The 26,425-nt window shown below is 51.7% G+C and overlaps 1 protein-coding gene across 1 annotated transcript; it reads left to right on the top strand.

Annotated features, from left to right (window-relative positions):
• Window positions 1-44: 44 nt before the first annotated feature.
• Window positions 45-26,425, top strand: EIF2A (eukaryotic translation initiation factor 2A). The gene is made up of 15 exons (XM_032971826.2): window positions 45-141; window positions 1,298-1,367; window positions 3,715-3,789; window positions 4,884-5,002; window positions 5,188-5,287; window positions 7,899-7,981; window positions 8,680-8,753; window positions 12,918-13,062; window positions 13,764-13,880; window positions 15,107-15,451; window positions 15,765-16,009; window positions 17,064-17,189; window positions 17,560-17,691; window positions 21,316-21,381; window positions 24,210-26,425. Exons 1-15 carry the CDS (start codon window positions 114-116, stop codon window positions 24,273-24,275), a joined length of 1,791 nt encoding a protein of 596 aa, XP_032827717.1. The 5' UTR covers window positions 45-113; the 3' UTR covers window positions 24,276-26,425.

Raw genomic sequence — 26,425 nt, forward strand, 5'->3', positions numbered from 1 at the left:
GTGCGCGCCTCGATGACAACGTGTCAGCCGGCGCTACTTCGTGACCCCTGACCCCCCCCCCGCCGCCCCCCCCTCCTCTCTCTCTCTCCCAGGACCCCCCGCGCGAGACGAACATGGCGGCGCCTGTGCCCCTGCTCGCGGGTGAGAGGCGACGACGACGACGACGTGGGGGGAGGGGGAAGGAGGAGGTGGGGGGGTGAGGAGAGGAGGTGGGGGGGGGAGAGGAGGTGGGGGGGGGAGAGGAGGTGGGGGGTGAGGAGAGGAGGTGGGGGGGGGGTGAGGAGAGGAGGTGGGGGGGGTGAGGAGGGGGGTGAGGAGGTGGGGGGTGAAGAGGGGAGGGGGGTGAGGAGGTGGGGGTGAAGAGGGGATGGGGGTGAAGAGGGGAGGGGGGTGAGGAGGAGGGGGGGTGAGGAGGTGGGGGGTGAAGAGGGGAGGGGGGTGAGGAGGAGGGGGGGGTGAGGAGGTGGGGGGTGAGGAGGAGGGGGGGGGTGAGGAGGTGGGGGGTGAGGAGGAGGGGGTGAGGATGATGATCATGGGAAGAGATGAGGTGGGGATGACGAGGAGGATGTGAAGAGAGCAAGGCTGTATGGCAGTGCTGGTTGCGAGCTACGCGCGGCTGCTGTGCACGTGCGGCGTGTCGGGCCTAGTGGCAGCTCGCGTAGTGCGAGCGGCACGTGGCGGCCGCTGGCGCTGCGAGAGCCGCGTGGCTCAAGAGTAGGGCCTCATCCAGCAGTGGATAAGGTCATGGGTGACGATGCTCGTGGTGTTGATGGGTGAAGTGATCAGCCTGGATGCCGTGATGAATGTGGGTGGGTGCTGTGATGAATGTGGGTGCTATGGGTGGCAGGGTGGGTGTTGTTGGTGGGTGTTGTGATGGATATGGGTGATGTATTGTGTGTGTGTGTGGTATAGCAGAGTGCTGTGGTGAATGCAGCTCTTGCAATTATTTCAAGTGACCCGGTTCTCAAAGTCGGGGGGACAGCCCTTTCACACCCGCTCCGCCGCTGACAGTAGCGTTAATCTGCGGCCTGCGATTTAGCTCAAAGTAGCTGCGTAATCAACTTTAATGTCACGGCTTTGTTTGTGAAGTAATCGATGACCAGGCTGAGACCAACAGCTCTCTCCCCACTTGAGCACCTGGTTTAATCACGGCGGCTGAAACCCAGGATCTCAGCGGTTGCAAGCTCAGCGACCTGACCCCTGCGTGTATAGTCGTCGCATGCGCTTATAATAAGACATCCGCGGGGAGCCTGGCTCTGATTTTGCTGACGAGTCTTGTGTTTTTATTGCGATGCAGTCAGAGGCTCGAGTGGTCTCCAGCTCGTCGATGGGCCTCCCGAGTTTAAAGAAAACAGCGCCTTCCCCGGGTACAGAGCGCCTCGCCCACCACACACCCACCACGCACCCACACTCCACCTCGCCCACCATACTCGCCACACTCCGGGAGGCATGACCTTGACAATTAGGGAGTTTTCAGTGGCACCCTCTTCTAGATGTACACATGCTCAGTTGTGCGTCACAGCTGTCTCCATCAATTGTTTTCCTTTGATCAGTGAACTTGTGGGTGACTTTCTGTTATTTATATTTAATCCAACTCTGCAGTCTTCGCTGTTTATCAAGCAAATGGTTTCGAGTCGTTCCTTGCCATTGGTTCTTACGTTGCTTGAGATGCACTCTCACCCAGGCTGTTCATTTCGACAGGGGGGAAAGATATTCTCCAAAAATTGCCTTGGTTAAATAAAGGCATAAACTTTAGTGGAGTAAGATTTGACCTTGTCAGATTTTACAATGACAGAGTCATCAACAAACAATGGAAAGTAAAATAACGGAGTAAAAATAACTCGATATTTGATCATTTCTGCTGGATAAATGTAATTCTGGAAGGAAAAAAACATCAAATGGGCTAAAACCTATATTTCTTTACGTGGCGTGACCAAATGTGTAAAGAAATGAAATTATTCGTCGTAATTTACCGAAAGAAAACTGAATACATTTCTGATGCAATATTGCTTTCTGGCACTGCAAGAGTACACCCTGGTGGAGTGGGAGTACCCTTGCCAATAACGTCTGACGAACCAGCAGTTCTGCCAATAAATACCTAATGGTCGGAACTGCAACAGTTTGTTTGTTTGAACAAATGAACCTGATGGCGGGACCCCGGGGTCCCGAATAAACGGAAGTCAAAATCGTAATTAATGAATTTCTTTTTGGCGACTCCGTCCCACCGCGCACATAAACTCCGCGACCCACCTGGCGTGGATCATTTTGTTGTCGTGTCGTCCAAGCGCAGCGAGAAGGAATGCGCAGAAGAAACAAAAACTTTGATTAGCCTATCGCGTAGAGCTCGTCGAGAGGAATAGATTGCCGTATCGTTCGCCTTCAACAGACGTAAAATGACGTCGCAATGCAGTTTATGTCAGAGCCGTGGGCTTACGGGACCCCGGGGTCCCGCCATAAGATTCAAATGCTGCTGCATATTATGAGTCCGTGGCTCTGGCCAGGTCGTTCGGAATGCGCCTGATCTCATCAGGTCTCAGAAGCTAAGCAGAGTTTGAGCCCAGACAGCGCCTGGATGGGCCGTCACCGTGCACAAAAACCAGGCGCTGTCGGCTGCCGGTACGGCGCTATGCAGTCAACAGGAGGCAGTGCAGAAAAATAGGCTGTTGTTACTCTACTACGCACCAACGTTTCCGCTTTCCCACCTTCACGCACCCACGCTGACGAGCGTGGTGAAGTATGGTCAAACAACCCCAACGAGCTGCCACGGCGAGGAGAGGCCATTGTCCAGCAGTGGAGTGACAATTCTACGCGCACGCTTTGTAAGTGCGGAAGCGAGTGACTTAGATTTTTTTTATTTACGCGGGGAGACGAAGATGAACTGAAGTCCGTTTTTTTTAATTCAAAACGTTGGCCTTTTTATGCTTGGTTGAGTCAATCAGGGCCAGTCACAGCCCAGCTCTCCCAGTGTGGGGACACCCCCCAGAGTGACCCCCCCACCCCCGACCCTTCATTAGTACGGTGAATCGCACGCGGCCATTCTTCTGCTGGACCGCACTTGCTGTGCTTTTCGGTCGGACCCGGCCGACCTAAAGTTCTTCTCAATAAAGGAGCCGTTGTTGTCTTGCGTCATTTTGCGAGAGTCTCTTTTGCTTTTTATTTCCTCTGTGCGTTTCTGTAGCCCCGAGCCTGTCGCCCTTTCACTCGAACGTAAAATCAAAGTTGTTTTGCCAAAATAAAACGCTACCGGGACGCTTGCATGCGCGCACCCCCTTTGTCCTTACGTGCTTGACTCTGCTCCAAGCCTTTTCACGCCGCATATTGTAGTTTATTTAAATATTTCCTTTTTTTTTAATCGCCTTGTTTATCGCTCCGTTCGTCTTTTATGCACTTCACCTCGCTTTAACTTTCACCGCACCCTCCATCCCCCCGAGGCTCCTCCCCCCTCCGCAGCCACCAACGTACCGGTTGCCATAGCAGCGGATGAGGGTCACCCTGGCAACACGAGCACGATTGGGCGACGCGCAGTGAGATGGGCGGAGCGGCGCATCTCACCTTCGCGTGATGGATGGGGACGGCGTTGGCATCGGAACAGTGGGGCCTGTGTCCGCGTGTTTTGTGTGTGTGTTTTTAGGACAGCTCCGTTAACAAAACAAACCACTCTCTCTTGTTTTTCCAACGGCGTCCCCGTCCCTCGGATTACCATCCTGCGCCCAGCGAGGACAAGAAGACCTGCAGGGTTCTGGCGTTCAACAGCAGTGGCACGCAGCTGGCCTGGTGCAATGGGGAGAAGTAAGCACGACCCTCTCGGATGGGAAATAATAAATCCAGACTCTCGCGAGCGCTCGGCTGGCGTGGGGAGGTTTTGTCCTGAACCCAAGCCTCTGCCGGCTCGAAAAAAACGAACTGTCAAATAATGGGGCGCTTCTTTTGGCGATCGTAATGTGGTGAGCGAGCGAGCGGTCGAGTTTGAGTGACTGAGTGGATGGGTACGTGAGTGATCGAGTGCATACGTGAATGAGTTGATAAGTAAGCAAATGAGTGATCGTTTCCATGATTGAGGGAGTGATTATGAGTGAGCAGCGGACGGGCAAGTATGTGATTGAGCAGGCATGAGAATTAGTCGTCAGAGGTTTTTTGGGTTTCATCACATTAGATACTTGATCTAACCCAAAAACCTCTAGATGTTGGTCGCGAAAGTCTATGTATTAAAGAGAATAAGTAAATGAATATGTAATTGCGTGAGTGAATGAGCAAGTGTGTTATTGAAGGAGTGGGCGAGTGCATGATTCCGCCAGGTATTGGATACGTGTCTGGGTGAATAATAAAGTTATTACATCATTTCTGCAATGTCTTCAACGAATGAATGAATGGTGGTTGAATGAATGAGCAATCAAGTGCCTGAATGTGTCTGTGTAAGTGTATGAGTCGGCAAGTTAGTGAATGAGTAGGTAAGTGGATGAGTGAGTTATAGGGTGAGTGGGTTTACTGAATGTGTGACTGAATAAGCGTGTGTGTGAGTGAGTATGGGGAGCGGTGGCACAGTGGTTGGCGCACTGCGCTACAAACCCGGCGACACAGAGTTCGAGTCCCGCTCACGGCCAACACCAGTGACAATTATTTGAACCTATTCTGGGCCTCCCCTAGGTCGACTCGGCCTCAAATGGGTACCTGGTACAGTGTGTAAACATCGCCACTAGGGAGACAGGCATTTGGGCGTAGTGCTGGCCACCCACCCCTTCGTGTGCCGTGCCGGCCTTCCTCGGTGCTCGCCAAGAGCACTTGCCCCCTACAGTCTGTTAAGTCTGGTGGGTGAGTGAATGAATGAGTGAGCAAGTCGGGCAGCGAGCTAGCGCGTGAGCGAGTGTCCGTTGCTCCCCCGGTAGGGTGCAGGTATTGAGCCTGCCGGAATGCAAGCTGCTGCACAGCCTGGACGTGCCGAAGACGGCGTGCCTGGCGTTCTCGCCGCTCGGCACACTGCTCGCCGTGTGGCAGCCCTACATGAGTGAGTGGCCGTGGAGCGAGGACTCTTTCATAAGAGGCCTCCCACACCGGGGAACTCGACGACGGACACATTCGACGACGCAAATATACAGCTGCTCGCGATACGGATTGTCGCATCGTGATCGCCGCTGCCCCCGCCCACTACCGTGCTCCCCCCCCGACCTGCCCGTGTGTGTCGCCTCCCAGCAACCAAAGACAACCCTAAGGGGGAGCCCAACCTGATGCTGTGGGACCTCAAGGAGGGCAAGTGCTTGAAGGCCTTCTTCCAGAAGAAGCAGCAGGGATGGTGAGAGGCCGTTTCACCCTTGCCCCGTTGCGGCTGCGTTCGTCGGGGTGGCGCACACACACACACACACTGGCGCACACACACACACACTGGCACACACACACACACACTGGCACACACACATACACACTGGCACACACACTGGCACACATACACACACTGGCGCACATACACACACTGGCGCACACACACACACTGGCACACACACACACACTGGCGCACACACACACACACTGGCGCACACACACACTGGCGCACGCACACACACACACTGGCGCACACACACACTGGCGCACACACACACACTGGCACACACACACACACACACTGGCACACGCACACACACACACTGGCACACACACACACTGGCACACACACACACACACACTGGCACACGCACACACACACACTGGCACACACACACACACTGGCGCACACACACACACTGGCGCACACACACACACACTGGCGCACGCACGCGCGTCGGCTCCGTTCAATACGGGTGCCGCGTGTGGTCGCGCAGCGTCTCACAACGCTCTGCAACGGCCCTGGGCTTCTTTATTTCCCCCCGGAGAGGCAGTTGGTTACAGGTCGCTAGAGAAGTGTCTCTGGGTCTCTATGTGAGTCTCTGGGTCCCTATGTGAGTCTATGGGTCCCTATGTGAATCTCTGGGTCCCTATGTGAGTCTATGGGTCTCTATGTGAATCTATGGGTCCCTATGTGAATCTATGGGTCCCTATGTGAATCTATGGGTCCCTATGTGAATCTCTGGGTCCCTATGTGAGTCTATGGGTCTCTATGTGAGTCTATGGGTCCCTATGTGAATCTCTTGTGTCCCTATGTGAGTCTCTGGGTCTCTATGTGAGTCTATGGGTCCCTATGTGAATCTCTGGGTCCCTATGTGAGTCTCTGGGTCTCTATGTGAGTCTATGGGTCCCTATGTGAATCTCTGGGTCCCTATGTGAATCTATGGGTCCCTATGTGAGTCTATGGGTCCCTACGTGAATCTATGGGTCTCTATGTGAGTCTATGGGTCCCTATGTGAGTCTATGGGTCCCTATGTGAGTCTATGGGTCCCTATGTGAATCTCTGGGTCTCTATGTGAGTCTATGGGTCCCTATGTGAATCTCTGGGTCCCTATGTGAATCTCTGGGTCCCTATGTGAATCTCTGGGTCCTATGTGAATCTCTGGGTCCCTATGTGAATCTCTGGGTCCCTATGTGAATCTATGGGTCCCTATATGAATCTATGGGTGCCTATGTGAGTATGGGTCTCTATGTGAGTCTATGGGTCCCTATGTGAATCTCTGGGTCCCTATGTGAGTCTATGGGTCTCTATGTGAGTCTATGGGTCCCTATGTGAATCTATGGGTCCCTATGTGAATCTCTGGGTCTCTATGTGAGTCTATGGGTCCCTATGTGAATCTATGGGTCCCTATGTGAATCTCTGGGTCCCTATGTGAATCTCTGGGTCCTATGTGAATCTATGGGTCCCTATGTGAATCTATGGGTCCCTATGTGAGTCTATGGTTCCCTATGTGAGTCTATGGGTCTCTATGTGAGTCTATGGGTCCCTATGTGAGTCTATGGGTCCCTATGTGAATCTCTGGGTCTCTATGTGAGTCTATGGGTCCCTATGTGTATCTATGTGTCCCTATGTGAGTCTATGGGTCCCTATGTGAATCTCTGGGTCCCTATGTGAATCTATGGGTCTGTATGAGAGTCTATGGGTCCCTATGTGAATCTATGAGTCCCTATGTGAGTCTTTGTCCATGCATGAGTGAGGGTGGTTTGCGATGCGCATTTGGGAGGCCACACAGCTGAATGTGGATTTGTAAAGTGTCTCATTGCGACCGCGTCTCGAAATGGTGTGTGGAAGGAAGAGGCAGTCATAGGGTTCTCAGTCTATAGGTCCCAGTGTGAGTCTTTGGGTCTCTGTGTGAGTTATGGGTCCCCGTGTGGGTCTGCATGTCCCCTGGGTCTCTGTGTCTAAATGTCTCTTTGTAAGTCTCTTGGTCCCCGTATGAGTTTATGGATCACTGTGTGAGTTTCAAAGTGACTCTGTGTGGGTCGGTGCAATAAAATGTGGTTTCATGTAGCATCTAAATGGGGACCGCATCTTGAGATCTTACACATAAATGTTGGGCGTAATTATTTCATAGACGCAGTTGGGCATAGGGGAAAAATGAAACGGAAACAGGGAGTCAACAGCGTGGACGGCTGGGGGAGGGCCATTCCAGACAATGGGGGCAGCAGCAGAGTACGAGTGATCTTAACGGGAAAAAAACTGTGGCAAAATTCATCACTTGGGTCATTATTTAAGTGGATTTTATGACATTGAATATTGAGGTTTGATTTTAATAAACACATTTACTAAAATGAAACATCCGAATGCCAGAACCCTTCTCGAAAAAAACTCCTACGACTCAATGAGATCTTCCTGGGAAGACAGGCTTAGCTCTGACAGTGTTAATCCCGATTATTTTATCCACCAAATCGCACCCTGCAGTGGTGAAGTGTCGATGACTGCCACACCTTGACGCCTACTACGTGGCGAGCTCCAGCCCGTTTATTCTCCTAACCCCTGTGACCTTCGACCCCTCCTCTCCCAGGAGCCCCAGCTGGTCGGACGACGAGAAGCTCTGCGCGCGGATGGTCAACAACGAGGTGCACTTCTTCGAAGACAACAACTTCGGTGAGCGACCAAGCGCCACCGTGAGCCTCCACGCAGGCGGCAAACGGCGACGGTAAATCAAAATCGACTCTTGACGACCCCATGATGCGCGCGTCAAAATCGCGCTTTGAGGTTCAGTTCACGATTTTCACGGATTATGGTGGCGCGGTAGTTGGCGCCCTCTCTTGTGAACCCGGCGCGACCGTTCGAGTTCCATTCCCGACCACGGCTAAGGTCGGTGGCGAGGGACATCCGAACCTGACCCTGGCGCCGCGGTAATGCCCGTTGAACCGGGGCATGAACTTGTAGAGCGGGGGTTGGGGAACCTGCAGCCCATGGGCCCAGACGCGACCCACAGGCTTCACGCGGCATGGCCTGACGTCCCACCACGCGAGGCCTGCCGCTTAAAAAAAACTGCACCGCAAATGACGTCTATATGTAAGCTCCAAGCAACTTGGCCATGCTAAGCGGTAATAACTTCAACCTGGCAACGTCGAGTCGCTTATTGTATCGGGCCCGGTCGCCTGCTGTTCTTTGAAGTCCTTCTCGAAGTATGCGGCCGATGCCTACAGTTCGAGCGCAATCGAAGTTTATTGTCAATGACTGTTTGACTTTCCGCTAAAGAGTGAAAAATTTGTCCCTCGGCTATAAAATGGTACCTCCTCCCCCCCCCCCCGTTCCACTGGGTTAACGAGCGGCACGTGTGCGTTCCGCCGCAGACACGATCGCGAACAAGCTGTTCCAGCAGAAGGTGGCGGACTTCCAGCTGTCCCCTGGGCCCAGCCCCAGCAAGGTGAGTGAAAGAGAGAGAGAGCATGAGAGAGAGAGAGAGTGGGAGCGAGTCGTTTTCTTCTTTCGTACGGCTCATGGAGATGCGGAGCAACAACTGTAGTTTTACATTCGGGTGTTCGGGCCAGACAATCGCATCAGAAGCAGCGGAGTGTATCGCTCCTTCGTATTTGTGGATCGGGCATTGCGCCGTGAGAATGTGAGAGAGAGCGAGCGTGCGGATCCTTGCGCTTTGCCGAGCCCCTCTCGTTCCGGTGGCACGCGCCGGCGCCGTGAAGTCGCTCGCCGGTGCTACCGGCGGCACCGGCGGTGGCAGAAAAGGACGCGGCGGCACGGTGGAGTGACATTTAACTTTTTTTTAATTCGCTTAAATCGGCCTGGTCTCGACAAATACCTACGACTTTCTGGACGATGACGTTTCAGTTTCAGTTTATTTATTTTGGTAGAGCCCTGTGAGCCATTCGGCTATTGAATCGGGTGCAACCACAACAAACAAAAACACGAACAAGAAAAACATCTTAGTGACTATGTGACTGTGCAAACAGAAAATCCAAGAGAAAAACAGCAAAATATTTCTGAAAAAAGCACCGTACACCAACGCTGTGTGCAAAAAATCCCAGTGGGATGCAAGTCAAACAACAACAACAACAACCACAAGACAACCTAGATTAAGGCCATCAGTCTAACTACGTACTAAACAAAACAAACATGTCCAAACCAAAAAAAAACGTTTTCCAAATCACCAAAAAATAAAGCCATAATTGCAACGTAACAGTGATCACACAGGGACTGTGACCGAATTTTCACAATGAACTGCATAAATAACATGTAACACCAAATCCTAGAGCCATAGCTGGCTGCATGTGTTACTCCACAACAACAGAGGCATCAGTCGGAATTGCCAGGTACTGCGTTGAAATTGGCTAATGAAATATTTTTTTTTTGCTACAAATATACAGGTGTGGGGTTGTACATCGATACAGCATGGGAATGTAAAAAGGTACGGATTGCCCCCCCCCCCACCCCCGCTCTGGCACCCCCCCCACCCATGCCCCACGATTACACAAACCTGTCAATCCCTTATCAGTGCCCTACCTTATTACAGACCAATTCAATCTCAACGTTCATCCTACAAAGTCCCATCACAAGGGAGAAACACAAAGACATTTTTTTGTTGCCCGTATTGAAACGGCTGTATGCTGTGTGGACCAGAAAACTCCCAATTCCCCTGTACAAGAATATGGGGTAATCCGTATCAGTTGACAGGTATGATTACGTAAATGGTCACGTTTTCGATTCAGACATCAACTCTTGTTTTTTTTTTGTTGTTGCCGTTGTCCTTGTGGCACACGATGTAGCGCGTCTCGTGGCTGCAGGATTATAGTATATTCCATCGCGATTGAATATACGCTTTGAGAATAACCGATTTGGTACACGCGCAGTTTGACGTCAATCGACGTGTCGTGACTTGGCGGGGAAAAAATTTATCTCGAGATGCTTCCAGGCAAAACATTTTTACATAAAAATAAAAAAAAACCCCCACTTGATATAAGAAATGCGGAATTACAAAAAGGCATGCGAACCGAACATAAAACGGTATTTACATTTAAAATATTTGTATTTTTTTTTTTAAACAGCGGTGTTGTTGATGCTTCGTACGCGTGTGCGCGCCCAAGTGTTTGTGCGCGCCGCGTGTCACCGCGGAAGGCCGCGCGGCTGGCGAACAAACTGTTCCAGCGGCCGCGGGGGGCGAAGCGCCGTCCCCACCGCCCAGCACGGCTCCCCCCGCCCCGCCCCGCCCCGGCGGGCGGTCGGACGCGCAGCCAAAGCTTCCGGCCCTCGCCGGCGACGTCGAGTTTCAAACCATTGACAACGCCCCCCCCCCCTCACCCACCCACCCACCCGCGCGAGCCCACCGGCCATCGAGGACATTAGTGCGATTACATTGCATGGGGCGGAGGCAGCGGCGGCCAGGGAAGTTGGCGTCCTTTGTAGTTTCTGTTATAATTGCTCGTTATTTCTCGGCGACGTGACTCGCGCGCTTAGAAGTCGCCCGGCGTTCCCGAGGCGGTGCCAGCTCGGGGGCCTTACTTATCCTGGATCCACCCCCCCCCTCCCCCCTTTCTTTTTTGTTGGCGTGCGAACGGGGAGCGCGGGGTGTTTTTAAGACGCCGCGGTCGGCCGACTCGCCCGTTTGTTTTGCTTGTTTCTTTTTTTTTTGCGGTTGGCAGATGTTGTGAAGGAAGCGAAGTTCGGTGGTGCGCGAGTGAAACGGGGAAAACAAGGCTTCTGTGTGCTTAAAGCACGCCGGGAGGCTCGGCCCACGCGGGCTGCTGTATCGTAAAGATAATAAGTGCAGGGAGGAAAAGCAGTGGCGCCAACATGCAGGCAGATTTTCATTATTATTTTTTTTCCCCCCTCCGAGGCTATTTAGATTTGTCACGCACCGCTTTAATATGTGCGTGTGTGAAGTCCTCGTCAGCCGCTCCACCAATTTAAAACCGCCACTTTTTGCAAATTTTCTTGCTGTGGTTTTCACCCCTGATGATGATTGCTTGTGTTGCTGTCGAAACGTCGTGAGAATTTTATTGTTTTATATTTTTATTATTTTATTGTTTCCCTTCTACGTGACTTTACCGAAAGAACCAAGAATATGGATGGACAGTCGTCCGAAAGCTTAGGGCTCGTAATTCATGCAAACGAGATCGAACTTACGGTTACAAAAAAATGACCTTCAACCTAGAAAATTTGGATTTCATCGGCTCCGCCTCTTGTTAACCATTTTCCGCAGCCCTTTGTGTTACAGAGCCCCATGTCAATAATGATGCACAGTGGTGTTTGCGTGATGGGAACCAAGGTGACGTCACATCCGAGAGCCCTTAACAGTAAAACCGTTACCATTTTTTATTTTACCAGATAAGGCCCAATGAGCTGTGTAGCTCTTTTTGTGTAAAAACCGACCTGGCCACAAATGATAGCTCGCTGAAGTGGCTTGTCATGTGTAAATGTATAGCAGCCAAACACTCTTAAGCATGACGTTGATTCTAAATGTGGAGGGAAAAACCAGAAGACCCCCCGAAGAAAAATCCACACGGCCACGGGGAGAGAGAACATGCACACTCCAAATATACAGGCATCGGGGTGAGGATTGAACCCACGAACTCCTGTACACCCGGCGAGGTTGTTAACATTTTGCCACCGTGGCTCCCTTCAAACCCATATCATTCATGGAGCTCCTGATTGGAAAAGCTGGTGTATAAATTTAGGCTTGTGAAACCATAAGTGTTTCGAAGAGCTGCTATACTGTGTGAACAAAGCCGCAGGCTCCATCTAGGAACTCGTCTTTGAGCTGCATAGAGCAACTCCCCGGACATTTGTGAGGATGGGAACGAATGCCGAGAGCCACTCTGATCATCCAATTCATGCCCTGCCCAGTACCGTTTACTTATTAATAATTGTACACAAATCAGCAACACCGATCTCCATTCGTCTTAGCATGGTGGTCGTTGCATCCCCGCTGTTTTAGTCCCAAGCGAGGTGCACTTTAATGTTATTATGTTTGCTTAATAAGCCTCACTGAGTCTCATGACTCGTTTTACAGAAGGGTCCTGCCAAGTTGTTAAGGTAGGGGGGCAAGGATTGCCGCTGCGTGTAATCCCATTTGACTAATTTCCGGGTAAATTTGGCAAATTGGGACCACGACACCGGCGCACAATGCCCTCTACTCTTGCGAATGACGTCATGGCGTGTTCAACGTCCACTGTGAAGAGGACGGCACGTTAGTGTACTTTTTTTTTGGTCTTTTACACCCGCAGTATTAATCGGGGTGGCCAGCTGGATTCGAACCGTGAATATCTGTGACAAGCGGCGAGCGCGCCACCGCCGGGCCGCGCCACCGCCCTAAGGCCACGCGCGGCAGCATGATGTGACGAAGGTTCTCCGGCGGCAGGTCACAGGGAACCAAACCCAGGTATTATAGGTTAACAAACTGCGGTGGCTGGAATCACGAGGGCTGGCGTTTTGAGAAACGCCGATCGAAAGCGCGCAATCACGCGGGCGCACGTGTAACCGCACGCGCGCGCGTTCGTGATCGCTCGCGTGCGATAGACGGTGGGTGCTTGCAGACGTGCAATCGCGCGCCGTGTGCCGTCCCTGCCGGCGCCCGCAGGTGGCCGTGTACGTGCCGGGAGTGAAGGGGGGCCCGTCGTTCGTGCGTCTCTACCGCTACCCCGACTTCGGGGGCCCCACGCAGGCGCTGGCCAGCAGGAGTTTCTTCAAGGCCGACCGCGCCTCCCTGGTGTGGAACAAGAAAGGTGCGGCTGCCCCCTCTCTCTCTCCTCCTCCGAGCCGCACGCACGGATATCTCGCAGTTGTGGCAACAACAACTGTGTGTGTGTGTGTGTGCACATCTCCGCGTGTGGGTTTGCCCACGTGTGTACATGTGCGTATCCATTGTGTGTGTGTACATACGTGCATGTGGGGAGCGGTAGTGTAGCGGTTAGCGCGCTGCGCTACGAACCCGGAGACCTGAGTTCGATTCCGGCTCATGGCCAACACCAGTGACGATTATCTGAACCGGTCCTGGGCCTCTCCTAGGTTGACTCAGCCTCAAATGACGATCTGGTGCGGTGTGTAGTAAACATCGCCATGAGGGCGGCCGGGCGTGCTGCTGGCCACCCACCCCCTTGTGTGCCGTGCCGGCCTTCATAGGTGCTTGCTAACAGCACTTGTCCTCAAAGTCTATTAAGGCTATAGGGGGATCTTTATCTTCGTGTACATTTGGGTACGTTTGTGTGTGTACACCTACAGCACAATCAGGATTAACTTAGTCTAACGTGAATTTTCTGTTTGTATATCTTAAAGAAACCGTCCACGTCTTGATGAGTGTCCCGTGATGGTCACGTGACACTCATCAAGCGCCTTAACTTCACCCCCTGCCCCCCACTCCCCCCCCCCGAACCCCCCCCCCACCCCATTCCTCCTCCGCCGTGTTGACGTTCTTGCGCGAGCACAGCGACGGCCGTGCTGGTGGTGGCGAGCACGGACGTGGACAAGACGGGCGCGTCGTACTACGGCGAGCAGACGCTGCACTACATGAGCACGGGCGGGGATAGTGTCATCGTGCAGCTGCGTGAGTCACAGCGCCGCCGCTCCTGTGGCAGCGTCGCACACCTGTCAACAACCCCGTTATCAGTGGCCACCTTATTACAGACCAATTCAGACCTTATTGGTCACCCCGTGCCCTTTATAAATCTCAACGTTCATCCTACAAGGTCCCATCACAAGGAGAGCAACACAAATAGACAATTACAATTTTTGTTGTTGTTGTTGCGCGTAATGAAACGGCTGTACGACCTATGGACCTGACAACTCAATTTCTCTGTACAAGAATACGGGGTAAACCTTGTGGGTTGGCAGGCAATTGCATCGGCAGAACCGGCAACGCCGGAGCCGAAGGTTGAGCGCTCGCACGCGGGCGCCGGTTAGGAGGTCGGCGGGGGCAGTCCGGCCGGGGGGAAGTTGGTTCCCACCGCACTTGGGCTGCCGGTCTCATCGGCGAACGAAGACGCGTTCCTTTATGGTGGCACGGCACCGCCGAAATCTCTCGACCGAGAAAATACAAAGGGAATGAATGTAACGTACACGGTACAGCGGCTCTTTCGAGCCGCTACGGGATGATGATGAAGGCCTCCCCATGCCGTGCCAAAGGCCTCCCCATGCCGTGCCACGCTGCCTCCACACTACACTTTACACTACATACGAGACTTTCTAAATGCTACACTATACACTACATTATACACTACACAATACATGCTACACTTGCTAAACGCTAAACTATAACACTACATTATACTCTACACTATACGCAACACTGCACGCTACAGTACACTATACACTACATACTACACTATACATTACGCACTGCACTACATTATACATTACACAGGCTTTACACTATCTACACTACATTATACACTTAACGCGTCTGGTTTGCCCACCACTGGTCGCCAGGTTGGGGGTGAATCTTTTGGAGAATTGATGATATTTTTACGTCACGGTGCAATGTAGAGCCTCTGTTGCTTCAGGTTCAAGTTTATTTTGTTTAACCAGGTGAGAACTTGAGAGGCCAGGATGGGTCTCATTTGCAAGAGCGGCCCGTGCCATTGTGAACAAATTACGCGGAAAAACATACCAGTTGAAAATAATAACAGATCCGTGGCCAGCATTCGCGACCCTAATAAATGTCCTCTTGTTGACAAATCGACCAATCGTCGTGTGCCTAACCTACGCGCTAATCTCGTCTGTTCTCGTCACGCTCCCTCCCCCGTCCCCTCTCCGGCGGCGGCGGCGGTTCAGCCAAGAACGGTCCAATCTACGAGGCGACGTGGAGCCCGACGTCGACCGAGTACTGCGTGGTCTACGGCTTCATGCCGGCCAAGGCCACGATCTACAACCTGAGCTGCGAGCCCGTGTTCGACTTCGGGACGGGGCCGCGCAACGCCGCCTCCTACTCGCCGCACGGCGGGCTGCTGGCGCTGACCGGCTTCGGGAACCTGCGCGGGAACGTGGAGTTCTGGGACGTGCGCAAGAAAACGCTCGTGTCGCAGGTCACGGCGTCGGACTCGACGCACTTCTGCTGGTGCCCGGACGGCGCGCACGTGCTGACCTCCACCTGCGCACCGCGCCTCCGCGTCGGCAACGGTGACCGCACGAGCGAGCGAGCGAGCGCGAGCGTGAGCACGAGCGTGAGCACGAGCGAGAGCGAAAGTGCGCACGAGCGAGCCGGCGTCGTTCCTCACGACTGTTGCTCGTCTCTTCGCCCAATTTCGTTTCACACTTCACTATCGCCGTCGCGGACCATGTCACGCCTCGCGGTCGATCCGGCCGGAGCGCGCCCGGTCTGGTCAGCACTGAGCCTGGATAGCGCACGGACGGGCGACCGCCGCGGGAGGAGGCTTGCGTTCCGCCGGCGAGCCGTTCTGAGCGACGGCGCTTGCGCGCGCTTGCCCTGCAGGCTACCGCGTGTGGCACGTGTTGGGGGCGACGGTGTTCACGTGGGAGGCCGCCGAGAACTCGGAGGTGTGGGAGACCACGTGGCGCCCCGTGCCAGAGGGGACCTACCCGGAGCCGGCCCTCACCGGCCGGGCCACCGGCAGCGTCGCCGCTGGCAACGGCGCACCGGCCGCCCCGGGGAAGAAGACCCCGCAGACGTACCGGCCGCCGGCCCTCCGCAACAAACCGGTCACCAACACCAAGCTGGTACGGCACCGCTGCCCAACCGGCGCGTAGGAAGGTTTGACGGAAGGCGCTGGTTTGCGCAGAATAATCGAAGTGTATATTTGATCCGTTCGAACGTGGCCTCACAGCTCAGATTGTAGATATATAATTATATAAGCCTACGCGGTTGAGCGAGCGGCTCGCAAACGAAAGGCTCGCAAACGAAAGGTTGAGATTTGAGATCCTTGTGTGGGGGTTGACTACTTGTGTGGGTAAAACGACTACCACTTTGTGGGAAGTCCACAATGGTTGCCCTCTGGATAGACTCGCCCGCAACGTAGAAAGAAATGTGGAACGTGGAATTTCCACCACTGGCTCAGGGTGGTAAACAGATGAGCACCGCCTCAATGTTTGGTTTGAAATGGGGATCACTTGGACTTTTGAAGGATATTCTATTGCATTCATATATGTGTCAGAATTGACTTAATATACAGGTATCTCTCTATTTACAAACGTTCAGTTTGCGACATTTCACGTGAACGCAATAAAAAAATGACGGATACTTGTCAATTTAGGAAATCTAGTTTTTGCGTTAACGAAATTTCAAACGCCACGCGCCGCTAGATCGTCAAACAAGCAGCCACCCGGTAAGCTGCATCTACCCGCGACAGCGTCACGTTGTCCCTGCAGTGCGACAGTAATGCCTCCACATCACCACCTTTACAGTCGTTCCAAATGTGCTGATCTTTTGGGCGAGTTCACTGAAAAGGTTAATTGTTTTTTGGAGAAAATTCGTTGTTATTCAATCCGATATCCCAGCGTCACAGCTCCAATCGGCAGGTCGCTCTGCCGATTCGGCCGACAGATTCCCGTTCAAGAAATAATTCATTTCCTTATTCCCCACCGTGTCACACCGCCTGCGTGTATACTGGCCCCACTTCAACCGCTGCCGCCTGCACCGTTAGCGAGTTGGTTCGTCGCTCTGCTGTGCGGGCGGGCGGGCGGGCGGGCGGGCGTGTGATGGCCAAGTTTGTTGGGTGCGGGGGCGGGTGGCGGTGGACTGACGCGTAGGCGGTTGCGGCTGTGCGGTGCGCAGCACGACGAGGACGAGCTTCCGCAGAACATGCGGCCGGCGGCGGGGAGCGGAGCGGCGGAGAAGCAGCTGTCAAAGGCGGCGCTCAAAAACCTCAAGAAGCGGGAGGCGAAGAAGGCGGCCAAGCAGGTGCGCGCGTGCGCTGCCGTCTCCCGCTTGCCGCCGTGTTTACCCGCTTCCATCACGTGTCCCGTTCCCGTCGCGTCTTATGTTCCTACCGGGGTGACGGTCCTGGGTTGGGGTTGTCTCACAGTCATCATCATCGTCATCCATGATCGATCCACTGCTGGATGAAGACCTCCCCCGAGCCGTCACCGTCTCCCGCGGTCTTGCAACGCAACGATCCGTCTAGCTCCTGAACGCGAGCCGATTTCACCGCTCCCTCTCCATGGTGTCATCGCGGGTTGGTGTGCATTAAATGTTGAATTTGTTGGGTCCAAACTAAATAATATAACGCTTTAATATTTTTCAAATTATTAACGTGCGATGTTGTTCGAAGGAGGGCGGAACAGCGGCGCACGATGATGACACGGCCGCCCACATTGCCAGCGACGGAAAGCCTGCGGGGATATCGACGACAGACAGCGTGCATGACCCTGACAAGGAGAAGAAAATAAAAGCCTTGAAAAAGGTGAGAAAACCCTGTTCCTTTGTCATCATTCATTACCCGAATGCTGGCTTAGGAAAATGTTCCACTTTTAAAACGCATCCGTAATGTGGAGCTGTGATTTGTTTTTTTTTACCAATTCCATTATCGCTTGCTCAACATTAGCTCGCCCAGATCAATGCATCGATGCGTGGATTGAAAATTGATTTTCGACCCGAGCGATCCACTCATCAACTCGCTCTTCCAACAAAATTGATGGAGTTCCATTGGGCGCAATGGTGTTGGGGATGTTGCACTAATTAAATTATAATTTTTACGTCAACACACGAACCTACGAGAGACAGTGCAAGGAGAGAGGAAGAAAACTTTGGTGGAGGCGAAGCGATGACAGAATGGGTTCGAACGACTGACGACAAAACACAGTGCAGAGGATGTAGTGGAAAAAGACGAGACGCAACAAGCCTGCGAGTAAAGTACAAAATAGACAAAGTCGGTGCAGATGAAAGGCAAAATGTATATACGTTGAACTTCTTTCGCAACGTCCGTAGCCAACCGTGCTAAACGGAGGTGCGGGGGGGAAAGGCGGTGCGGATAGACAAGTACAGAGTACACAATGCGCACGAGAATGACAGTTTCGAAAAAAAGGAAAACACAGCAGAGACGAGACGGCAAATGGCGAAGGCGCAAAAGGAGAGACGTTGCAGGAACAGTTGGCGGAGCTCGCCTCTCGGTGCGGGCGGGAGGTAGCGCTGTCGGCTGGTGTGCGGCGAGCACACCGGACGTACACCCTTGGATGGCATATCTTTCTCTCGACTAAATTCGGAGGGAATGGCTTTATCCGCCGTCGTTAAAATGTTATCTTCGGTTTGAAGTCATCGCGCGCAAAATGTCACTTTCCCGACGGCAAATGGAACGAGAGACGATTTGATTTGAGTGATCGAAACGGCCCACCCCGTGTCGGTGATGCGCGATGCATCGAATCGCAAAGGGTTAAATCGCGTTGGGCCCCAGTCGTCCGTCGTAATAATGGGCGCAGGATATACAATATCGTGTCGGGCATCATGAGGCCTCCTTTGCCAGTACCAAAATATACTAATAGGGTTTTTCCCCTTTTTGGATTTTTGCATTTGACTACAAGAATTGTGGTTAATGTTAACGTGATTCCTTGCAAAAGGTGTCAGTTTTGTTGCCAGAAAAAAGGGGAAAACCCCTATTAGTATATTGTGTCGGGCAGTTTTTCATCGTCATCGGCAGCAGTGATCAATCAGTCCACCGCTGGATGAAGGCCTTTCCAAGCCGTCTCGCCATCCCCCGGCCGGTCGTGCAGAGTGGCACGGTGTTACTTAGAGGTGTAAAGATTCGCCCTCGGCTAATTTGAACATTGTTCAAGCTCTGCTGTCGCGATTTCATTCTCGGCTGGTCTTCCGTTGCACCGTGGTGGATGCATGCAGGGGTGACGTGAAACCCATTTCTTGCGACCTATGGAATTGAAAAACATCGATCCGTACTCGTCCGATTTGATGCGTGAACCGTGAGCTTATAGAATCGATGGGACGCATCAACGAGTCGATAAATCGTTACACCCCTTATAAGTGGAATTTGTGCATGCCGGATTTTTTTAATCGAGTGAAAAGCAACATTGTTCTGCCATCACTCTCGCCTATTAGCCTGTAATAAACAACCTCCCCCCCCCCTCCCCCCCCCCACTGGTGCCTCTGTTCGCGTTATTTTAATCTGGGGAGAGAAAAACGATCAATAATCGTGGAGAGAGATCAATAAGCCCTGCAGCCATCGTTCGCCTGTGGCGGGGGTTTCGTGGCAGCTATTGATCGACTCGCGGCAGCGAGATGTTCACTACCTCGCTATGTATACAGGAGGTTCGTGGGTTCGATCCCAACCCTGACGCCTGTATATTTGGAGTTTTCATATGTCTCTCTCCGTGGTCGCGTGAATTTTTCTCCGGGTCCTCCGGTTTTTCCCTCCACGTTTATTAGAATCGACGTCACGCGTTTAAAGAGTATTTGGCTGCTATACATTTACACACGATGAGCCACTTCGTTGAGCTATCATTTGTGATAGCCAGGTCGCGTCTGAAAAAGAGCAATATAGCTCAGTGGGGCCTTGCCTGGTAAAATAAAAAATAGTTGATGGATCGAGACATTCCCGGGCCCTCCCTGTGTTCGAGACCGGGACGATACCGACCCCTGGTGGTTCCCCGTGGTCAAAACGGGCAGCACTGCCAAGCCACAGTGGAGCACGTAACGAGAGACACACACAAGTCAACGTCGATTCGTACGGCTCGCGGAACGTGAATCGGGATGGCATGGTGCGAGGGTCAGTCATTCGGAATCATAATCTTTATTAATCCCGGGGGGAATCCGATGAGCTATGAAGCTTTTTTCCACGCAGGGGAAGTGGTGGTGAGCGAGTTCCATCAAGAGGCTAGACAAAAGTACGTTAGAGCAAGGGAGAGAAAAGGTAATCGAGTCACTAAAATAATGACAGTAGAAACCCCCTCTTAACGACGGCAAGAGGTTTCACGAAACCGGTCGTTAAGCGATTATAGAAAATACACGTTAAAGGCCGGATTCGTTCCGATAGCATCGAAAGTGACCCTTTTGAACCCAAAAAACGTGCTTATTTAAACAATGGATATTAATACGTAAAAATACTAACAACATTATAAACAATATTAAATTAAACGTGGTTAATCAATGCATATCTACAACAGCCCGTTGTTAACAGGGGAATGGTCGGTAAGCAAACACATTGGGCTCTATAGAGGCACTACATTACTATACACTACACTATACACTACTATACACTACACTATACACATCACTACTCTGCACTACACATTGGGCTCTATGGGGGCCCATCGTTAAGCAATTAGTCGTTAACAGGGGTTCGACTATACACTTCTAAACACTGCTATACACTACACTGTACACTATACTGTACACTACACAGTGGGCTCTATGGGGGCCCGTCATTAAGAAATTAGTCGTTAACAGGGGTTCGACTATACACTACTAAACACTGCTATACACTACACTGTACACTACACTGTACACTACACAGTGGGCTCTATGGGAGCCCATAGTTAAGCAATTAGTCGTTAACAGGAGTTCTCCTGTAAAAATAAAGAATAGAAGTACAAATCGCACATGAATTCATGGCATTTGAATTAACTTTCCATGAAAATAATATATGCCAACGTCGTTTATGCCGGTGTAGTAATCAAAACTGTGCTACGTAAATTATTACCGGCACGATGCACGGCAAGTGGTTTTGCGAGCCTAAGAATCGGACGTCCTTCAATGAATCTGCGCTGTTCGCAAACGCACCATCGGTTGCCTCCGTTCATCATCCCTCTGGTTACCGCCACTTTGTGGGTGAATCATCACTGCTCGTTCTTCATATAAACTCGACCTCCCCACCATAGTAATGTGGAATTGCCACCACAGACTCAGGGTCGGAAACAAGAGATGAGCACCACCGCCTAGATGCTCGTTTGAGCAGGAAATCAAAGACGTAGAATTTTGAACCGTTGCCACTGACCGTCGAGCGGTGAAATTGTTGCCGGTGAACGCTGACCTCTCGAGCGCCGTCGTTGGTGATGGTCCTCCTCCGTGCTGTCTCCTACAGAAGCTGAAAGCCATCGATCAGTTGAGAGAGCAGCAGACAGCCGGGAAGGAGCTTCAGAAAAACCAGGTGAGGGATCCAACTGGAGCCGGCCGTGTGTGGGGACCAAAGTGTGTGTCTGTACGTTGAACATCGTTTGCACCTTTTTGATTTAAAGCTTTCGTGACTGCAGTAATTCATATTCTTAGTTCTTTCGGTAAAGTCACGTTGAAGAGAAACAATAAAATAATAAAATATATATAAAACAATACAAATTCTCACGGCTTTTCGACCATAACACAAACGGTCGTCATCAGGTGTGTTGGTTTGCATACATTTATTTTTAAACGGTGTATTTATAAAAAACGTTAGCGCCACGCACAGCGATTTGGCAGTTTATTTAGGACTAGTCCATCTATGTTCTGAAAAGAGGAGGGGGGAGACGAAAAATTTTATGTATGCTGTCTGAAAGCCACTGTAAGCGTGAACAATCAATTAAGACCTGAAATGGTTTATCAAATCTTTCCAATGATTGCTAAGCCAGAATCCATCTTCTCGGTTGAAATTGTCTCTGTGCTTGTATATGTGGATAGCCTCATGAACGAATCTCTCATGGTAACCATATATAAGCATAGAGACAATTTCAACCGAGAAGATGGATTCTGGCTTAGCAATCATTGGAAAGATTTGATAAACCATTTCAGGTCTTAATTGATTGTTCACGCTTACAGTGGCTTTCAGACAGCATACATTAAATTTTTCGTCTCCCCCCTCCTCTTTTCAGAACATAGATGGACTAGTCCTTCTAAATAAACTGCCAAATCGCTGCGCGTGGCGCTAACGTTTTTTATCAATAAATACACCGTTTAAAAATAAATAAATTTATGCAAACCGACACACCTGATGACGACCGTTTGTGTTATGGTCGAAACGTCGTGAGAATTTTTATTGTTTTATATATATTTTATTGTTTCCCTTCAACGTGACTTTACCGAAAGAACTAAGAATATGAATATCGTTTGCACCGTACGTAGCCATACGCGCCAATCAGAGGTGCGGGGGAGGAACAAAACGCTAAACACAAAAAGCAGTTCTAAAGAAATTAGTTTGTCAATCTAGATGATGATGATGATGATTTAAAAGTGCATAGCTCCAGTGGCTTCCTAATATCGGAAGGAAGAGCGTTCCAGACGGCCGCAGAAGGGCATCTGAAAAGCGCGCGATGCAAGTGACCGTCTTTGTTCGATGATGGCTAGCCAAAAGCTGCTGCGAGGACTCGCATTTGAAAATATCGTCACAGAGGTTGCCGGGAGGCCAAGTGGCTCGTGGATCTGAGCGTCGCGCAGTCACCGCAAAGATTAACACGTAGGAGGCTTTAGCGACCAAAATCATCCATAAGACAGGTTTTTTTGGGTTAGATCGCATAAATATATAAATGTGTCGTTAAACCCGCCACCACCCGACACAGCCAATTAGTAAGGATTGTAAACAGAACGTGCCAATTCGTTACCAGTACAGCACACCGGTGTGTTGGAGAGCCAAGCCTTTAACAATCTGAGTACGACGTCTCGCTAAGATTCTGGGTTCGAATCCGGATTTCAGCCACCCGTGATTAAAACCGGGTTCTCAGGTGTAACGAGATCAGCCTGGCTACCGGTGACTGCACAAATAAAAGATTCAAAATAATCTTTCACTTTGTCTAAAGTCCGGCGGTGATTATTAGAAGGGAAAAACAAGTGCGAGTTTCCTGCCATGTAACTACCAATTCTTGTGGGAGGGTGCATCCCCTGGGTAACTTGATGGAGAGATCACAGAAGTAGTTATGTGGTATCTCCTTCTGCGGGTTGAACACAGGAAGATGCCCTCCCTGCTCTTGAAAAAGATCTGAATTAACGGATTTTGTCTCAGTGACAGCATGCCGATTGGGCAATTGGAATTACAATTGTTTATTTTAATACATTTTCACAAGACGCTGTTGTTAACCACAAGAGGTTGGTTTAAATTATAAACCAAAGTGTGCTGACTATTGTGAAGTGGACATCAAAGGCCCCTATAGTAGAGCTTTTATTTTTGGGTTAGATCACGTGAACATAAATGTGTCGTTAAACCCACCACAGCCAATCAGTAAGGGTTGTCACATAAACAACGTGCCAATTCCTTACTCGTTCAGCAGAGTAAACCCACAACATTGGCAATTCGAGTACCGTGCCGTTTCATCGGCAATTGCAACCAGCCTCATCAGGCGGCAGCTATAGTTGTAGAGAAATCCTCCTCCCATTTCGGTCTTAAAGAGGGGATAAATACGATGTCGTGACTTGTGAGCCAATCAGGTGCGAAGACCAGAGGGGGGGGGGTGGGGGTTAATATTCATATAAATGACGATGGATATATATTATTGGTTATGCGACCCAACCGAAAAAAACCTGTTATTGATACTATTGGTCGCGAAAGCCTCCTTGTTAAACTGATCAAAGGCCCTGTGGCATCACTTGTCAAGTCTAGGCCGCCCTTTTGCTCTTGTGAAGGAGGTAATGGAACCTTTTGGGCTCTCACCTAGCTAAAGATTCAACCCAAGAAACAAGCAGCCCTAATCTTGATGGAAGTTGCTGCCAGGAGTGGGTCCGGAGCTGTTGCGCCAGAGGCGATGCAGAACTTGTAGGCGCCACCGCGCAGACGCGTCTCAGGATCCAGCTCGGAACCCCCCGATCCCCGTCGTGCGGAGCTCTTCCATAACCGCTTCCTGTTTCGCCAGCCTCAATTTTTAACGCAAGCCGTGGCATATCGGAAAGCGGTTAGGTCAACAGGAAGTGATGCGGAAATCACCGTCAACTGCATTGTGGCCGGAGGAGGGGCAGCACCACGAGAGGCGGGAGCCGCCGCGTGTCCGGTGCCGCGTTCACGCCGATTCTCGTTCCCAGTTGGAGAAGATGCTGATGGAGGCGTCGCTGCTGGAGGAGCTGGAGCAGCTGGAGCTGCAGGACTGATGGCGTTTGTCGGCGGCGGCGGCGGCGGCGGCGGATGAGCAGGCCCCAGTCGAGAGTAACGGGCGCTCGGCGTGACGCCGCTCGCGACGGGGAGCCGGCGGGCCGCGAGTGGCGCCGGGCCGGTTGCGGGAGCTTCGGTCGGCTTGACCGGCGTGTGAGGACGACACACGGCACTCCCCCTCCCCGACGGTGGGACGGAACGTGCCGTTTTTGCCGCCGCGATAAATGGAAAATGCGCCCCCCCCCCCTTCCCCCCACCTGAATAAAGTCGAGTCAAAAGCCTCCCGAGTTATCACAACGCCTGCGATCGAGAGACGGCGATCGTCTTCGTTGGGCCTGGCACGTTGCGGGGACCCCCGTGCGAGCGACGGTGTGCGGTTTATATCGGTGCGGTTTGTACACTGCCGTTTTAAGTGTTTACAAACGCCACACACGCCCCCTGTAGATAAATTAAAATACAGCCCTTTGTCAATCCACTGCTGGATGAAGGCTTCCCCACGCTGCCTTGGGGGACGGGGGGGGGGGAGAGGTTGCTTGACCATACTTTACCACGCTGGTCAGTGCGATTTGGTGAAGGGGGCACCCGGGGAGACTGGTTCAGATATCACTCGCCACCGATGTTGCGTGCGATTAGCCATGCACTACCCCGTGGCTTTGGCCTTCAGGGAGATCACTGGAGGTGGAGGCCAGCTCGCTGCTGCTGCTGTTGAGGATTGTTTGGAGACTGCGAGGCCCCGTGAGCGTTGATCACAACTGAGACACAAACCGGCCACCACGCTCATTACCTCTGCCCTCCTGCGGAGTTGTGATCATTGTGCCAGGCTTTTGCATTTTGTTTCAAACAAATTCTCCCCACCCCCCACTCCCGAGTGTTTTTAGGCGACCTCAGTTTCCGTGAGCTGGAGCTGTGCCTGCGAGACGTCCGTGGGATTTAGCTAATCGGTTTGGCGGCACGCGAAATTCGACGCACCTTGCCGAGTCGATCGTCGTTTCGGAATTGTCGCCCTGCCGAACGGGCGCCCACCGTCACATCCCGAGTCGCGGTCGGTCCCGTCCGGGAGCGGGTTCCTGACGTGTGTGAGCGCAAGTCTCCTCGGGCACGGCGTGGGACACGGTGCGAGAGAGCGAGCCTCGTGTGGGGGGGGGGTCTCACGTTGTGTACTGTTTTTGCGAGCCCTGTGTCTTAAGTGCGATGCGGGTAATTTTTACGTTTTGAGTTTATTTTCGCATAACCAGGCGAGCACTCGGGAGACCAGGATATAAAAGTGGTACATGCAAGAGTTGACTGACCTGGGTCAGCAACATAACAGAAAAAAATGTCTAGCAATTAAGCAAACAAATCGGAGAACAAAAAAATCGCGTCGAAACATGAGGTCGAAAATATTGTGCAAACAAATCAGTGTTAAGTCATAAATTCCCTGCAGCGCATGTTGGCTCGGGGCAGTTTACCTTTAGACCGATAATCGTACAATAACAAGATTAATAAAACATCAAACGGATATAAGGTGGCTTATAGACAAGGATCTATATGGAATACGTGTATATCCTTGTTCGCTTAAGTTCCACGTGTGTGCAAGTTGCACGTGTCCTGTGTGTGCGAGTACTGTGTGTGTGAGTACTGTGTGTGTGCGAGTACTGTGTGTGAGTACTGTGTGTGTGAGTCCTCTGTGTGCGAGTACTGTATGTGTGTGAGTCCTCTGTGTGCGAGTCCTCTGTGTATGAGTACTGTGTGTGTGAGAGTACTGTGTGTGTGAGAGAGTACTGTGTGTGTGAGAGTACTGTGTATGTGTGAGAGTACTATGTGAGAGTACTGTGTGTGTGAGAGTACTGTGTGTGTGAGAATACTGTATGTGTGAGAGTACTGTGTGTGTGTGAGAGTACTGTGTGTGTGTGAGAGTACTGTGTGTGTGTGAGAGTACTGTGTGTGTGAGAGAGTACTGTGTGAGAGTACTGTGTGTGAGAGTACTGTGTGTGTGTGAGAGTACTGTGTGTGTGTGTGAGTACTTTGTGTGTGTATGCAAGTCCTCTGTTCTGGAAGTTGCCCATCCTCCTGCGCGTGCCGTGTTTACGGTCAACGAGACGAGACGCGTTTTGCATCACTGACTTGCACCACGAGAGCAATACTTTAATAAAGTTTATTTCAAAGTAGA

This window comes from Petromyzon marinus, chromosome 47, assembly GCF_048934315.1.
Source record: "Petromyzon marinus isolate PM22_M1 ecotype Great Lakes invasive population chromosome 47, UKy_Petmar_22M1.pri1.0, whole genome shotgun sequence".
Lineage (NCBI taxonomy): Eukaryota > Metazoa > Chordata > Hyperoartia > Petromyzontiformes > Petromyzontidae > Petromyzon > Petromyzon marinus.

Bases quoted from the DNA above. Each gene is read 5' to 3' on its own strand.
- EIF2A (XM_032971826.2), top strand. From the start codon at position 114: ATGGCGGCGCCTGTGCCCCTGCTCGCGG. The intron at 13,063-13,763 runs GTGCGGCTGCCC...GCGCGAGCACAG, and splicing joins CCTGGTGTGGAACAAGAAAG to CGACGGCCGTGCTGGTGGTG. The intron at 16,010-17,063 runs GTACGGCACCGC...TGCGGTGCGCAG, and splicing joins CGGTCACCAACACCAAGCTG to CACGACGAGGACGAGCTTCC.